A 17,490-nucleotide genomic window follows, 5' to 3' on the forward strand; every position below is an offset into this window, starting at 1 on the left:
ACCATACTTTACTGGACATATATTTACTTATCGTGTATTAATGAGGGATGACACTGAAATACAATAACCAATAATTTAAAACGGGTGCATGCCACAACGCCTAGTGCAATAACGCCCATTTTGTTCAATCTTGTGTTTCTAACAAAAACTAAATACATTTTTTAAAATTATAGACCATACCTTAAAACCAATAAAGATTTCGTCTCAATGAAGTGGAATTTTTCTCCGTGTACCATAGTTGTGATTTTTGTTAGAAATGGTTAAAAGCCCGCGGCATTCGAAAGTGTTGAGGATGGGATCAAGACAAGTTGGGAGTCGAGAGACGAGAGATGGAAGATGAAAGATACGGATGAGATGTGGGGACACATGTCATTGTCAGGCCGTGGTCCAAATGCAATTGAGAAAATATCGCAATGAGGACTTGAGCACGACACAATGAGCTGGAGAGATGGAGAACCAGAACAGCGGAAATGAAGACTCAGACAATGGGACCTTTGCATTAGAAACTATATTTGTATACAAAACCAACGGCAGCCAAAGCAAGGCAAAGCGAAGCCAAAAACTTTGGTAGTAATTGTGCAAAAGAAAGCCAAAGAACTGGGAAGAGCCAAGAATAAGAGGGATATAGAAAAAGACCAAAAAGTCAGATACAGCACAGTGGGTACTCAATAAGATGTAAGATAGTTGGAATGCTGTACTTCAGATTGTATAACATAATGATATTAAATATACCTATGATAAAATGAAACATTTTACACAGAGGGAATTCTGAAGTTCTCATCTGAGTTAAAAATGTTCTTAAAAATAAAACGAAATTTTTGAAGATGAAAATGTTTTTTTGTTCTTGAATCAAGTTAAATTGGCGGTATTTACGTTGTATATCTCAATAACTAAACTATTAGTTTAGTCAATAGAGTATACTTATTAAAAAGTTGTTAAGTAAACTTAATATAACTTTTCTTTTCTTACCATTTTGTTCTTATATTGAGAACATTGATACGAAAATGTACTTACACGGTTTTTAAGAACGAATGTTCTCAATTCAGAACAATGTTCTTCATATATTTCTCTCTGTGAAAATTTTTTATTTAGGTTTTACAATACATATTTGTTTATTTAATTTTTAAGTACCTGCATTTGCTGGCTTTGGATAAAACTAAATATTTCGTAGTCTACATTTGGGCAGCCAAAGAAATGATAAGAAATCACCAGGGATTGCAAGATAACCCAGCTATATAATCCATGTATATTTTAGACTTTCTAGGCTCTTTAAATATTTGCTATGTACATGGGTTTAACACCTTATCTAGTGTTTACTGTACTCGCAAAGAAATCACTGCGGAAGCAACAACAGCAAGTCAAGTCAAATCCACGCCAAGCATCTGAAGCTCAGAGGCGGAGCATCAGCGGAGCAGATTGGGATTCGGATTCAGAATCAGAATCAGAATAAACTGGCGGCGGAAGAGAAGAGCTGGGAGCTGAAAGCTGGGAACTGGGAGCCCGGGTCTCTGGTCTCTGAGAGCCACTCCATCGGTCGGTCACATGCGAGTGTGCGAGTGTGCGAGTCGGGTCTAGGGAGTTCAACAACCTGCATGATTGGCATGGAGGCATGAGGCAAACAACAAAAATGAAACACAATGCCCTAGCTGCACACCAAGTGCTCCTCCTCATCCTCATCCCCATCCTCCACCTCCAATGGCAATCGCAATAGTTCCAATTATGCACAAGTAAATGGAAAATCGTAATAAGCAACGGACCAGGGATCTGGCCACGATTAAATGGCCGGACTCAGATAGCCAGACGGATATATCCATTGACCCACTTTGGTGGCAAACACATCCCCGCCGCAGTGGGGCAAACAATCGAAGGGGTTACCATGCAGGAAGCACGGAAATTAATGGCCATTTGTCGAGATTTAAGGGGTTAAGAGGGTGCAGATCAGATATCTCCTCTAAAATTTTACAAAACACCATAAAGAATTTCCTTTCTTGTTAGGTATTCCAAACCAACTTGATTTCTTTGGAGCTGTTTCTGGTCTCTTAGAAAAAAATCCATTCTTAGCTCAGATCAGCACTACAAAAAGAATATTTGGTGAAAATATGGAAGCTGTAGCTTTACTAGTTTAAACACTGTGTTGATTCTGGAAATACTAACCCTGAGATTTATACATATAAATATATAGATTTACATATGCGAGGTTATAGTATCAAATTTGAATATTATTTTCAATATCATTTAGAGGGTTCAAACTTAAAATTAACATTCAAATACAGCTCCTAAAAGCATTAAATCAAAACAATGAGCTTCTTGTCTGGTAAACATTCCACAACAAATCTACAAATCTTTATGGGAGTGTATATTTAGAGAATAAATAAACACATCTTTATACCATTAAGAATAATATACAAGTAGGTACAAAGAACTATTCAGAGCAGTTTCCACTTGCACCCATACGAGTATCAATGAAATATTCTCGAACAATAAGATTCATGCCCATATACAAATACCTACTATATATGCCATAAATACCCAGGCAAGCGTACTGTAGTAATCGGGAAAAATGGCGCAATTCAATTTTCCAGATGCAAAAGGTTTACATTTCTGAAAAACGTAAATGTTTTGAGTGCTACAAAGTGGTTTACAGTGCTTAGCCATATCTAGTTAGGTACTATTAGAGGTATTTAGTTAAAGTTTATGGTTTGAAAAGCTACCATTAAGTTCTGTATAGTTAAACTACCGACTGTGCAAACAATATTCTGTGGGGAGTCTACACCTTTTGTAGTTTTCATATACTTTTTTTTTTGCATTTGTGGGCTTGTCTTTGCCCTCCCCTGTATATATTATTTCGCCTGCTTGTTTATTTTCGGAATATTATTTTTGCTAGGCGCTCGGGGCTACCAGAGAATCGGGGGGAAATATAAAAGTCCCCCCCTACTTCTCGTTCCAGTTTCGATTCGGGCGGCTGTCCCACTTTGGTGGGCTGTGGGCTATGATAAGGGAGCACTGGGAATGGGTATATGGGATTGGGATTGGGATTGGGCTGACCCATTTCCACCAGCGTACGTACACACATGGGCCCAGTTGCACAACGGCAAAGGCAACGCCAACGCCAACGCCGTTTTTGTTTATTTTCCATTTTATTTTTATTCTCCGCTTTTCGTTTTTAATGAAAGTTATTGTGGCTGCTATCTGTGGCACAGCCCTCGCGGCTTAATCAACGCAAATGAGGAAGCCCAGTCAGCCCAGAATCAAGAACAGGCATAGCAACAGGCGGCCGTACCTCATCCTGGATTTTATCCTGCCCTGTGCTGACATGGGTTATTGTACTTTGGCTGGCTGGGTTCAAAATCCCGGCACAAGGATGCCACAATAAATGCAGGGCAACCGAAAAGGGCAAAAGTTTTCGTGGCAAGGAAGAAAGGAAGCCAAGTTTTTTTTTGGGGGTGGGGGGTGGTGGGGAAGGACAGTACGAGCAGTCAACTGCAATGGGACACAAATATTTCATAACTTTGTAAGCGCTCGCAGGGCAGAGGTGGAGTTGAAGGAATTGCCGCAAAGGGGTTTTGTGGGAATGCAGTATGCGTTTTCAAAGGGGGAAAATAAAGAGCCTAGGAAATTCAGTGATAATTATTTTGGGGGAGCTCACAATCACAGAGTTGTGCTTCAAAGTTATCATAGTTTGTGTATTTATTTAAGAACTAAAAGCTCAATAAACTGTGTTCATTAAAATTATATAATGAACATTTCGAAACAGAAATGGTACACAGAGAGAGATTTCCAAGAACATTGTTCTTGAATTGAGAACATTCGTTCTTAAAAATGTTATTTAGTTTATTTAACAACTTTTTGATAAGTATACACTACTGACTGGACTAATAGTTTATTTGTTGAGATATTCTATGCAAATATCGCCAATTCAACATGATTAGAGCAAAACAAAAACATTTTCAATTTAAAAATGTCGTTCTTTTTTTAAGAACATTTTCAACTCAGATGAGAACGTTAGAATTTTCTGTGTATGATATGGTATGGTATATTTCAGTAACAGCAGGATTTTCAAATCTCCTTAGATGCTTTTTATTGGAATATGATTTTTAAAATAACCCATTTTTTGGGCACCAGCTAAAGATACCCCTTCTACCCACCGCCTCTGGCACAAATAAATTTATTAGTGCACATGGAACCGAATGGAGGACCAGGAACCAGAGAGCTGGCTGGGTGAAGTGTTGTCATTGTTGTTGCCCGACTGTCTGCCCTTTTTATGAGCAATTTGATTTATGCATCGAGCAGACGAGCAGATAGACAGACAGACAGACAGATGGGGGTGGTGGCATCCACAAAAGTTGGCAAATATGCAACAATGAAAACGCAACAATTTGTAGTTGGTTATGTCAATTCAAGGGAAATCAATTGTGCGCACACGAAATATGAAAATGAGGAGAAAGGCTATGGGAATGCCATCAAAGGATGTCATTTTCAGGACTTTTCATCAAGCTAATCCCAATTGGCATCCTTTAAATGAGAATCCATTGAACAGTGTTCCAATTATGGTAACAATCCATAAAAATAGGCCACCTAAATGACTAAAAAAGATTATTAATGATTACAATATTATTACCTATAGCTTAAAATCGTGATTTTTATAAAAAGTAGTTCCTAAACCGACCTGAAATATTGATATGATTGAAATAATCCATTGAACCCATTGAAACATTGTTCAACGTTCGAAATATAGGATTTTGTAATATTAATCTACCGAGATAGCCCACTAAAAAACTTTAAAAATCGTATTATTGATAAGAATCCGATTATTTATAGCTTAGATTCCCGTACAATACAAAAAGTGATTTCAGTTCCGTCCTGAACTACTGATATTATTGGCAAATCAGCAAAATAAACCACAATTTGACCTTCCCCCTCTATTATTTTCCCACCTCATCAGCACACGTGCAATAACAACACGATAGATTTGCATGAATGAAATGATTTTCGCTTAAAACCCATTTCGAACACCCGAAACCGAATTTCCAAGGAAATACGAATTTACGAGGTGGATGGTTTGGGGGATCTTTAGAAGAAAATAAATAAATTATCAGGAAAGCACATAAACAACGCCACTTCCGAATGGCGTAGAGAAAATGGCAAACTGAAATCGGGAAAAACTGGCGACTACAAAGGAATTTCGATGTAGAAATTATTAAACCAGAATGCAGAATGACAAATAAATTTCGAAGAAATATTTGCCCATTTTCTAGAATTCTGGGAAGATTTTAAAAATTATTTTATGCTACATATTAAAATGAAGACATTAATAAATTTATGAATTTTAATATAAGGAATATTGGTCAAATTAAACTTTATTTAATTTTTAGTTTTAGAAAATCATAACTTGACTTGAATTAATTAAAAGCTTTAAGTAAATTGAAAAAAATACCACTTTGCAGCATTTTGTATTATTTTAAATGTACTTCATTTAATTTAGTTTTATTAAATTTGCAAAGCGTTGTGAAACAATGAATCATTCAATAATTTTCGAAATTTGTGCAGATTATTTTCTACAATTGCTTATCATTTAGAAGAGAAAAATAATGCTGGAGAATTTCAGTGACACCAATTTCTGGAATACTAATATTTTGGAAAATTTTAATAACACTTTGAAGAAGAAGCAGTTAAATGATGGAATTTTTGGGTCCCAGTTAAATAAATATATTTACTCGCTCTCTCTCTCACTCCCTCCGCTCTTCTTCTCTCCCTTTCGCACCCGTTAAGTGATTAAGCAAACAATGGCAGTGCAATTGCATGTGTATGTGTGTGTGTTTGACAGTGGGATTGGGAACAAAGATTTGTGCAATGCAAAATTGGCCGGCTTAAAAAAAATACAACAAGAAATTACAGCTATTTTAACGAAGGGAAAGCGTTTTTCCACCATTCGTTTTTCTCAATTTTTCTCTTATTTTGTTGTTTTTCTGCTTGCAACTAAACCGGTTTTTGACCCTTTTGCAACAACAACAAAAACAACTGCACTCCGGAAATCACTTTCCCTAATGAAGCGAACCCACACACACACGCACACATTTGTTGTTGTTGTTGTTGCATTGATAAGAGAGCTGCAACGGAATGCGTGTGGGAGGGAGATGGAGCATTAGCGGAGGGGCGGGGGCGGCACGTGTTAACCGACATAAACACGCACACACATTTCGATGTATGCACAAACATACACACATGTACTGCAATTGCGGAACAAACGCACAAATACCGAAACATCAAAAGTTTGCCCAACACACACTTACAGGTGAGCACTCGCACATACCGACAGAAACACACGCACACAAACACACGCTGGCAAACGGGGAAAAAATGTTGAAAAACGCAATTTCGTTAAGCGATTCCTTTACGATTTTTAGTGTTCAATAATATTTATTTGTTTGTTTGCTTTGGTTTTGAAAACGGAACTTACGAATTCTTGTTGTTCTGCCTCCATTTTTTACCGAGTAAATAAGAGTGTGACCATAGGCGGGCCGCCCGAATATTCCGGAGCGTGGAAAGGGACTAAAAAAGCCAGAGCACTCGACTCGCCGGTTCGTGTCTCGGCTGGACAGCTTTTTTTATGCTAAGAAGTAGCATACATGGTAGTCAAAAAATTTACCAACCATTCAAAAGTAAATAAAAGCTAATTAGAAGAGTAAATAAGCAACTTTAAATGTAGTTGGTTTTTAAAATCAAGTTCAAATTGGTCGAGCTATCAGTTTGTTATTTTATTTCAGAACGGGAACCCAAAACTGCACTTCTAAATTTCGAAACTTGGTTAATTGGATCCCGGTTTTCAAGTGGGATACCTTTATAAGTTTGTAGTTGAATTCTCTAATATAATTCATAAAAAATTGTCTTTTTAACGTGGGTCAAAACTTTAACCCATTTTCGTGTTGGATTTTTCTTATTTCCAAAGGTTTTCAGAATGGAACCCAAAACTGCACTTCTAGATTCCATAACTTGAGTTATTGGATTCCGATTTAGAAGTGGGATGCCTCTATGAGTTTGTAGTTCAATTCTCTAATATTCTCTATTAAAATCTTTCTTTTAAATGAGGGTCAAGGATTCAACCCATTTTCATGTTGGGTATTTCCGGTTTCCGGAATAGGAACCCAAAACTCAACTTCTAAATTCCATAACTTGGGTAATTGGATCCCGATTTTGAAGATTGATACCTCTAAGAGTTTGTGGTTGAATTCTCTAATGTTCTACATTAAAATTTTTCTTTTAAAAGACGGTCAAATTTTAACCCCTTTCCATGTTGGATTTTTCCGTACTTCCAATGGTTTTCGGAATAGGAACCCAAAACTCAACTTCTAAATTCCATAACTCTACTAATTGGATACCGATTTTGGAGGTTGAGCCCTCTATGAGTTTTTGGTTTAATTCTCTAATGTTCTACATTAAAATTTTTCTTTTAAAAGAAGGTCAAAATTTTACTCCCTTTCCATGTTCGATTTCTCCGTATTTCCAATGGTTTTCGAAATAGGAACCCAAAACTCAACTTCTAAATTCCATAACTTTGCCAATTGGATACCGATTTTGGAAGTTGATACCTCTATGAGTTTGTGGTTGAATTCTCTAATGTTCTACACTAAAATTTTTCTTTTAAAAGAGGGTCAACACTTTACACCCTTTCCATGTTAGATTTTTTCGAATTTCTAATGGGTTTCGGAATAGGAACCCAAAACTCAACTTCTAAATTCCATAACTTTGCAAATTGGATACCGATTTTGAAGTAGTATACCTCTATGAGTTTGTGGTTAAATTCTCTGATATTCTACATATATGTTTGTCTTTTAAACGATAGTAAAAATTTTAACCCATTTTTATGTTACATTTTTCTATATTTCCGATGGCTTTCAGAATGGTATCCCAAAATTAAACTTCTAAATTCCAACCTTGAGTTTTTGGATCCCGATTTTGAAGTGTGATACCTCTACGAAATTGTAATAAATTTCCTCTTGTTTGTTTAAAATTTTTAATAAATAGAACTAACTACACACAAAAAATTGGTTCGTATGGTGGAAAAAAAAAATCGTGTCGAGGCTGGGAGGCTTAGGCCTTGGATGGATTCTCTTCGCTGGAGGGGATGGGCGTTACGTCCGCCTTGGTCTCCTCGATCAGCTTGGGCTCCACTTCCGGTACCGCTTGCGGCTTCGTTTCCGGTTCCGATTCGACGGGAGCGGCAGTTTTGGCCAGCTCACCGGGAGTGGGCTTCTTCTTGGGCGCCGGCTTGCCGAAGATGGCCTTCTCGATGCCCAAAATGGGTGCCTCAAAGGCCAGAGTGGCGAAGATGGAGGCGCACAGGGTGATGCCGAAGTCGTGCCACCAGCGGAGGATCTAAAAAGAATATATGGGATTAGTAAATCGGGTAGAGAAATCCTCCTAGCACCACTTACCGCATCGTAGTTGGAGAAGTGGGTGTCCGTCTGCAGACGCGCCGCGTTGACCAGCTGGACAATGCGATGGATCACGTACATGCAGTAGCACAGTCGGCTGAAGCCCGTGAAGAAGCTCCAGGAGAGGAAGTCGTTGATCAGGCCGCCGTGACCATTGTAGCAGGCCCAAACGATCCAGCCGATGGACAGGGCCCACGACGTACGGCTCAGGGGCTCAAAGAAGGCGCCCTCGATCAGAGGCGAGTCCGGGGTGTCGGGCAGGATGCGCCAATAGGGTCCCCACATGCAGGCCAACATCGTGCCGAAGGCCACGAACCAGCCGGTCAACACCATGGGCTTGGACATCGGAATCTGGCGCCCGCGGTTGCGGGTGAACAGGAAGTAGCCAAAGATCACGCCAATCAGCCAGGTGGGAATGCGCGTGTGGGTCGGATAGTAGGTCAACCGCTGGCGCAGATCCACGTGATCGTCCTGCACTCGGAAGAGCGTAAAGTCATTCAACATGAATGTGGCAAAGGTGCCGCCCAGGCACAGGATCAGGAAGATCACGATGGGCACCAGGGCCTTCTTGCCCCACTTCCACAGCGGGATGAGGAACAGCGGTGAGAGGAAGTAGAGCTGGGTGTCCACAGCCAGGTACCAGGATTGGGAGATGCACTAGAAAATGGAATTCGAGATCCATCAATATGGTAATCTAGTGTTTTTACCATTCTAACAATGATGATTTATATGCCTTTACATTCAATATACTCCTATTTAGTAATATTAATAGCTTTTTTATGGGTGGTATTTCCTGAAGTCCTCACTGGTCATTTATCTTGGTTCTTAAAAACTTAAAAGGACTTAGCTCTTGATAGATTTGTAATTGATGTGATCATTTTGCTGTGATCATTTTGCTGTGATCCTCAAGATAAAAAGAATGCGGCTCGAAGGACCAATAACAAATATTATTGGAAGAAAGCAAATGAATTTGTTTGAAAGACCAATAACTAATATCACAAAAATTGGAATAGATGTCATCATTTGCTCTTGAATTGATATAGATGTTATTTAAAAATGATTTTGCTTGAGAGACTAAGATCTAAAACTGTTAGAATAACCATAGACTTGAATGATCACTCACAATGCTGTAGGGGAAGGCGTAGTTCTGGACGTATATCAGCGTGGCCCACCAGGTGTCGGCGCACCTCTTGTCCTGGGTGCCCAGCTTGAACCACATGGGTCCGGCGCCCGAGTACTTGTAGAGCGACATGATGTACAAAACGACGACGGCGACCACCGGGGTGAGTCGGATGTAGCGATGGAAGTACATCATCGGGATGTTCAGCTTGCCCTTGGTGCGCTCCATTTCGCGGAAGGCGCCCCAGCACATCAGCAGACCAGACATGAAGAAGAACGTGTCCACGCAGAGGGAACCGTTCTGGACCAACATCGAGTACGGGGTCTGCACCCAGGTGTAGAACTTGTTCTTGTTGATGTGCGGCAGGTCGTAGAAGGTCATGTAGCCGTGTCCGAAGACCACCCACATCATACTGAAGCATCGCAAGCCATTCAGGCAATGGATCACATTCGGATTGTTCACCTTCTTCACGGTGAAGATCTTGGGGGCATTGGTCAGCACGGAGAAGGCCAGCAGTAGGGGTTTCTTGGGGGCTGTGAATAGAGCATCTCATGAGACCCTATCCCAGACAACTTGAATATCCCAAACTTACCTCCATTGCGGGTCTGAATGTAATCGTACACACTGCTGGCCACCATGAAGAAGATGATCAGCGAGAAGAAAATGCTGCGTGGGTTGGTATATTTAGTTAGTAATATAATCGCATTTGGATTATTATAGTCATACTCACATGGCGAAAATATCAATGCCGCGCAGCTCGATGGGTGCATCGTATTTACAGCGCGTTTGGGTGACCATTGGAGTTTCCGAATCCGTCACATCCTGGCCGTAAAATTTGGAGATGGCGTATTTAAGCAACTCATCGGCCTTCTCGGCACTGCACGTCTTGGGAACACAGATGCCCAGCTCAAAGATCTGGGGATCCGTTTGCTTGTAGCTAATACGTGTGAACTCTTCGCCACGTTTCTTAACCGATTGGTAGAACGTGGTGATGTTCAGACTGGCCAGGCAGTACTGTCCGCGGACCTCCTCGGTATGAGTACTGGTCGCCGCCACGCACTCCTCGTACTGACCCATGCTGATGGTGTGGCCCCAGAAGAGACCCATGGGCATGCGACCCCATGTGTCCGGGACTGCAGGAGATCGGAAGAATCGGAGATTTAAGAACCATCCTTCGTTGATTTAAAGAGGTACTAACTAACATTTTAAGGAACCAGAATGTAAATTCCGAATATCTATCCTGCTCGAAGGACCATTTTTCATTTTTGTATTATATATGTAAGTATCCATTTAATAAATCGTAAACTACATACCATCAATATCTTTATTTAATGCCAAGAGCTACTAACTTAAGTTAGACGGGATCGAAAAGATATTTCCGATTTTCTACCCTGTTTGGCTGACCACTTTTCATTTGTTGTATTATATCGGTATCTAATCAAAGATTCCCCAATCCATCACAAAAGAGAACCCACTTTGGTTTTCCGAGTATTGTATTAATTTGAAGAAGTAAGATAAGAGCTTTTTTGAAGAGCACCTGCAGGCTTTATGCTGGGGGATTTGCAGCAGCGATAAGCTGAAGGGGTTCGATATGATAATGCATAGATACGATTAGTGTTGCGATGTGGACCTGTGGATTGCCACGGGGCTTGTGCAGTTTACTATTCGGTATTGATTTATGGACATCGTAAATTGCACTTCACTTGAAACCGTTACCGCAAACCGATACGAATAAGAATTATTAAGTATGAATGGAGTTGTGAAATAAGGGGATCACAAGAAAACCAGTAAAAATCACAAATTACGAAAGTTACGGATTTATGGTGGCAGTTCGTTGTAGAAATAATGAATGGAATTGAGAAATCACTGAAATCGGATTACGCCACCAAAGATCAAGTGACCGGATCAGTCTCATTCTTAATCTCCCAATCTTCTTAATAAATAATAATACAAACTTATGATTGGGCCGTGATACCATTTTGGAAATTTCGCAGGGATTAGCCAGATCTTATCGCTGGCAATTCAGCAGTGAAATTGATTTGAAATTGAAATTATGGCCCTCATAAAATTGAAATCAAGGCTAAATGGGATTTATGATTAAGGGCAATGCAAACATTGAAGTGGAATGGTGGTAATCGAAGAAAAGTGGTAAGTAAAATGGGATATTAGTAAATTGTATGGCTGGAAAAGGTGCAATTCTTCGAAGAACGTCTTTATATCTCAAATCATATTTACTAGGTTATATCTACCAGAGTAACACTAACACTTTTGGAGAAATACCTTCTAAATTGAGGGTATATATACAAATGAATGTTTTTCCAACTTTACAAATGGATATTAAGAAAAAAATCAAGTAATAGTTATACTATACTTTTCAAATAAGGATCGGTTGTTTAAAAGGCATAATATACATGAGGTATATCCAAATTTTAAATGGATATTAACAACAAAGAGTCAATTAAAGACTATGATCCTATACAAATACTTCTAGTAATCGAGGTTTTTTCCTAGCAACGATCAATGATCACCAATTTGGATATAATACTTACATTCCAGAGCCCACTCCTCCAGGTTGTCGATAGAGTCTCGGATGAAGGTGACATCCCGATCGCACAGGTCATCGTCGAAGGTTCGGTCCTCGTAGACGCGTTTCACCAGGCCGGATTTGGTCCTATTTTCGAGTAGAGCATGCTGGGAGGCCAAACTGAAGAACTGGTGGGCCAGACTGTTGCTCCATGGAGTGGAGTGTCCGGTGAGTAGGTAATTGGACGAGGGATCCTGGGCACCGACGGTCACGATCAGCAGCGCGACTGCCAGGACACTAAAATGGTCCTTCATAATCCTATGCGATGATGATACGATGATCTGGAGAACGCGTCGCGACCACCTGAAGGTGGATTGTGTTACTGAGTGGGCGATCGCAGGGATCGCACTACTTTTATAGGCTAGTTACTACTACTTTTTTTTTGGGTCGGTGTTTCGAGTACCCGATTCGAGTGGGCACTTGAGGGCAGCGATGACGATGACCAAGCAACGCCCGCCCCTGTAGTCTATAAATATTCCCGGCTACTGGTCTTGGAGCCCCCGATAAGGGGTAACCTCCCCTTTGGCCAGCGTCTCCCAATCAATTGGCTTGCATTGCCCGCTTTATTGCCCCGTGTGTCTTATCTGGCTCACTCCCCCGATCCCCACCTGGATTTGCCGAACGGATTTGTGGCCATAGTCCGCCGTCCGGCGTCCATAAATCCATGTCGATGGCAAGAAATAGTAATCGCAGGGCTGTGGCCAAGATTGCAGACACTAGTTCATCATGCGACTCAAAGAATGCCATTATCGAAACCAAATAAATAAGACGATCCAGCAGTTAGATTCGCTTTAATTAAATTACCCATTGCTAGGGGACTTTGGTCCCACGAGTGGCCCACCTGAACAGACAATTATCCGATCATTTCGGATGGTATGGAAAGTCAAGGTCGAATTGAGGAAGGGGTTTCTAAAAAAAAGTTAGATAGAAGAATGACTACGGCACTTTTTAATGGATAACAAACGTGATAGAAATACATATTGGAAATTAGGATCATTATATAATATATTTGTTTAAGATAAGAATGGTATTTCCTTGCATGAAGTGATATAAGAAATAAAACGAAAGCTTGTGATGATATAATACGGTTGATGTATATTTGGGTCCATATTGTGGATAGATTAAAATGGCATTATGATGAAATGATTAAGAATTAAATGTGATAAGAAACCAAGCTCTAGCTTGGTGATTATATAAGACCTATAAATAAATTAAATAGTATTATCAACAATTATAATTGATAAGAAAAAGTCCAAATGAGTTACAGTAACGAAACGAAATAAATAATAAATGTTGAGATAGAGCGTTTTGGGTCTTAGGTATCTAGCAGCAATTAATTGGAGGGCTTTCCTGGTAAGCCAATCGAAAAGAACTTCCCTGAAACCAAACCCAAAAAAAAGCGTTTAAACACTTCGTAGAATTTAAATAATCTCATTCGGGGCCGCACGGAAGCGAATCGAAACCGTTTCAAGGAGGTAAACAAAAAACCAGTCGATAAACCCGGTGAGGAGCATAATCAGCCTTATTTCATTTGCCATATCAGGCGATCGTATCTACGATCCGAGAGGCCACTTGCCCCTGTCTATTGAGATCGAGTGGTGGCATTCGTTTCGGAAGACACTCATCACTCACTTCAGATGGAGTGCGGAACCATCGATAGGAAATCTACACGTATATCTCTCTCAAAGAAAGCAAAATTTGTTTATGTTTATGGCGTGGGAACAACACCCGTGACTAGGTGGGTACTTACCAACCCAAATCTTATCTGCCCATTACAGATTACCCCGGTTACTGGCTCAAGACCAAACAGCTGAGCTGGTCTCCGTAGATTTACTAGCGCAGGAAATCATTGTAAACCAATTGTACCAAAAGTTTTGCTTATCGAGAGAAACGAATCTCAGCAGGATCGTAAATTAAGTGATAAGCCACGGCTAGACTGGCAAAACTTTGGGACCTAAAGTACAAGTTGATTCAAATGAACAAATGAATCACAGATTTGTGTTGCCGTGGAAGTTAAGATTTTATACGAGCTCGATAATACGAAAATATGCTATAGTTTAACTATTGGAGGATATTTAAATAAGAAAGCATTGTACTACAGAGATTTAAGAACCCCATAGTTCAACTTAAAGCAGGACTTAACCTTTTATTACCTATTTCTTTACAAAGCTCTTCAAGTCTTAGTTTTCCTTACCGTGATGTCATTGCAAGGTCGCCTGATCGCGTATGCTTGCCTCCATTTGGACTTTGCGACCCCCCGCTGAAGGTCTTTCGTAATACTCATTCTTCTGGAGTGGACCAACTTCGAATGAATAAAACAACTATCTATTATTAGGAGAGTCGTTGAATATAGTAGTTAGGATCAAAGCTTATCTCTGCATACCTTCCCTAAGACAATAATCATAAGACCCCTTTGCAATTCATACCACTAAGGTCCACCTCTACCTGGGGCTATCAGGGATCGTACCGAAGCGATGGGATCGGTACATATATATCCCTCGAAGCTAAAACGTCAATTGGCCGGCACTTGAAACTGTTTTCGACACATTATTTATAGATGTTCCAAGTGACGATGGTACGGTTTGATACTAACGGATAATTCCCAGCATAAAGTAAACCGCTCTATATATAATAGGAAGAGCGTTACGGACTTTGTACTCAAACAGCCGTAGTTCTCCCGACATCCGTTTGGCGATATACGAAAAGCTATAAAACTTGGGGGAAAGTGAAGCGACTATACGGAGCTTAAGGGCTATAAATCCTTCTGCGAATGTGAATCATATCAAGGGCTCTCGGCTCTTAACTCTCGATTCTGAATTCCCCTAACCCAGGAGCACCTGCTTTCTTATCACTAACTACGTTTCCCCGTTGCGTTATAATTAAATTTAGGCAAATATACATTGTATATGACTATGGTATGCATGGTCCGACATTATTTTCGAAGAACTATCTGGCCAGTCAGCAGATTATATAATCATTGTTTAATCTTAAAATGGATTATAAAGCAGTTGAAGAAAATTTTAAATTTTTTTGCTGATATTTCTGAGCTAAGAATTCCTTATCTATAGAAATTACCATGGAACCTTAACAACTTCAGTGACTATTCTCCAAAACTTTGCAAGACTTAAAACATTTTCAGATTCTCTTCAATTCCCACCCTCAAAATAAATCAATGTTCTTTCGTTTTAATTTCATAATTTTTATTTAAATTAATTTATTTTACACTTTCAAGCAAAGTATTTAGTTAATTACAGTGTTGTTGGTTTTTTATTTTGTTGTTTTTGTTTGCTTTGTTTTGTTTCGCTTGGTTTGCTGTGATTTTGGATCATTACGACAAAAAAAGGAAGGGAAATAAAGTAGGAAATAGAGATTGGTAGAAACAATAATAATATTAATAATTATAATCATCGTAATAATAGTAAAAAAAATATTTATATATTTATGTTTAATCATACACTCATGCATGTGGTTGTGTATGCGTGTGTGGGGTGGGGGAGTATGTGTGTTTTTGTTTTTTCTTTTCAGGAGGGGGTGTTGGGTGTCATTAAATTAATGAAATCTGATAGAAAAGTCAAAGTCATCTTATCAGCTTAACTGTCGCACTATTTTACAAGTAGGTATTATGTCGTAACGGTTTATCTTTATCATTTATCATTATCATTTATCGTTATTGTAATCATTAGCATAAACATTATCATACTCATTATTAATATTAGTTATTAGTATCAATCGTTTTTCATCGTTTTTCTTTTTTACCGTTTCTTTTCTCATGTTTTGTTGTTGTGGTTGTTGTGTTAGAACTAGTTTTTACTAAGGCTTGGTTTACTTTACACTTGACTTATCTATCCTTCGCATCCTTTGTGTTTTTCTTTTTGTTTTTCTTTTTGTTTTCTTTTTCCTTTTTCTTTCTTTTTCCCCTTCGCGAGTTCTTTTTTTGTGGGTTTTCTTGGTTTTTGTTATAAGAAATTACATTTTGTATGCATAATAATAAACGCGTTTAGCAAAGTGCTTCGTCTTCGTCTTCCGGTTAACGATTTTCGTTTTTTTTTCCGCTGCTACTGCATTTAGAATAAATGTTCATTTATAATTTACAATCGTGGACTTAACTATTTATATGTGTATATATATATATATATATATATATATATCCCGCGCTCTCGTGTGATCGATCGTACCTAAGTAGATATAAATGTGTATATAGCGCTGGTTTTAGACTAAGGCTTAGACTCTAGGTATCATCCGGTTAATGCGATTTGTGTTGCTTCTAAGTTTTCTGGATTTCTGGCTTCCGGCTTTCTTCGCATCCTTTCTCCTCCTCCTCCTACTTCTTTCTCTTTTCATCATCATATATAATTGTAATCACAAATAGTTTTGGAATATGCTCTCTCTCTCTCTCTCTCTCTAACTTTCTTTCTCTCGCTCGCTCGCTTCGTCGCTCTCACACAAAACGGTTTAAAAACGATAATTGATGTGTCTTTACCACTCGCACTCGCACACTCACTCAGCCACTCTCTCTTTCTCTCGCTCTCTTTCACACCCATAACTTTGTTCATTGCTGCTGACTGTGTGTGTGGTATAAAAACAAAAACAATGCGCAGAAAAGACGGCAAGCAGCTCTTTCTCTCTCCGTCTCCCTCTCTCTCAGATCTTCCTCATTTTTTTTTGGTTACTATCGTGGGTTGACTTAAAAATTAAACGCTGCGCCCGCTAATCCGATAACTTTCTCTTTTTTTTTTTTGTTTTGCACCAGCACGCGGCGTCTGCGTTTTGAAGGCAGCGTCTTGTTATCGCAACTATTACCGATCGACGATTGTCGATAATCAATTACCGATCATTGTTCCATACGTTAAAAGTACAAAGGCATTCGGCGGCAGAGCCCAGTGACTTGAGTATGTTTTCGTTTCTATATAATAATATTTACTTTAACTTGCTTTATTTTTAGTTTTTGTTTTTTGGTGTCTGTTTTTTGTTTTTTTTTTTTGTTTTGTTTTGATTGTGTGCAGCGCAGCGTGGGTTTCCTTTTCTCCTCGTCCTTTCTGTTTTTTTTTTTATGTTTATCGGTTTTATCGGTGGCAGGCGCAGCTTTTTTAGTTGGTTTTCTTATTTTTTGTTGTTGTCTTTCGCTTAGCTAAGGAAACTATGCGCGTTTCGTTTAAAAACACACTAACTAAAAGTATATATCCCGATATATTTATATATATATATAGATTTTTATGCCATATGTGTGTGTGGCGTTGTAGATCGATCTATGTATAAACGATATAACCGATTCTTTCGATATATGCGCGGCTTACGAACTAGGGCATTGGATTTTACAAACTGTCGCGTACATGTGACCTACTACACCTATCAGT

At 39.2% G+C, this 17,490-nt stretch overlaps 2 protein-coding genes across 3 annotated transcripts in view; both read right to left on the minus strand.

The window, feature by feature from the left end:
* The window catches only part of LOC119556119 (tyrosine-protein phosphatase non-receptor type 9), a 38,967-nt gene extending 32,432 nt beyond the window's left edge, over positions 1 to 6,535 (minus strand). Inside the window, exon 1 of one of the 2 annotated variants that reach the window (XM_037868002.1) lies at positions 6,458 to 6,535. In XM_037868002.1, the coding sequence (XP_037723930.1) occupies positions 6,458 to 6,481 (24 nt within the window). In that variant the 5' untranslated portion in view covers positions 6,482 to 6,535. Of the gene's footprint in view, positions 1 to 6,290; positions 6,324 to 6,457 lie in introns of those variants that run through there. The other variant, XM_037868003.1, reaches the window with a different exon arrangement.
* A 1,480-nt stretch (positions 6,536 to 8,015) lies between these two features.
* On the minus strand, positions 8,016 to 12,450 carry LOC119556546 (nose resistant to fluoxetine protein 6). The gene is made up of 6 exons (XM_037868829.1): positions 12,102 to 12,450; positions 10,283 to 10,685; positions 10,145 to 10,218; positions 9,556 to 10,085; positions 8,433 to 9,089; positions 8,016 to 8,373 (listed from the first exon to the last, which is right to left on the minus strand). Exons 1-6 carry the CDS (start codon positions 12,388 to 12,390, stop codon positions 8,089 to 8,091), a joined length of 2,238 nt encoding a protein of 745 aa, XP_037724757.1. The 5' UTR covers positions 12,391 to 12,450; the 3' UTR covers positions 8,016 to 8,088.
* Positions 12,451 to 17,490: the final 5,040 nt, after the last annotated feature.

The sequence above is a fragment of the Drosophila subpulchrella genome, chromosome X, assembly GCF_014743375.2.
Source record: "Drosophila subpulchrella strain 33 F10 #4 breed RU33 chromosome X, RU_Dsub_v1.1 Primary Assembly, whole genome shotgun sequence".
In the NCBI taxonomy this organism is placed as follows: Eukaryota; Metazoa; Arthropoda; class Insecta; order Diptera; family Drosophilidae; genus Drosophila; species Drosophila subpulchrella.

Coding starts and splice junctions, on each gene's coding strand:
- LOC119556546 (XM_037868829.1), bottom strand. CDS start 12,390: ATGAAGGACCATTTTAGTGTCCTGGCAGTCGCGCTGCTGATCGTGACC. Junction 10,686..12,101: donor GGAGGAGTGGGCTCTGGAAT/GTAAGTATTATA, acceptor GATCTCCTGCAG/TCCCGGACACATGGGGTCGC. Junction 10,219..10,282: donor GGCATTGATATTTTCGCCAT/GTGAGTATGACT, acceptor CAACCCACGCAG/CATTTTCTTCTCGCTGATCA.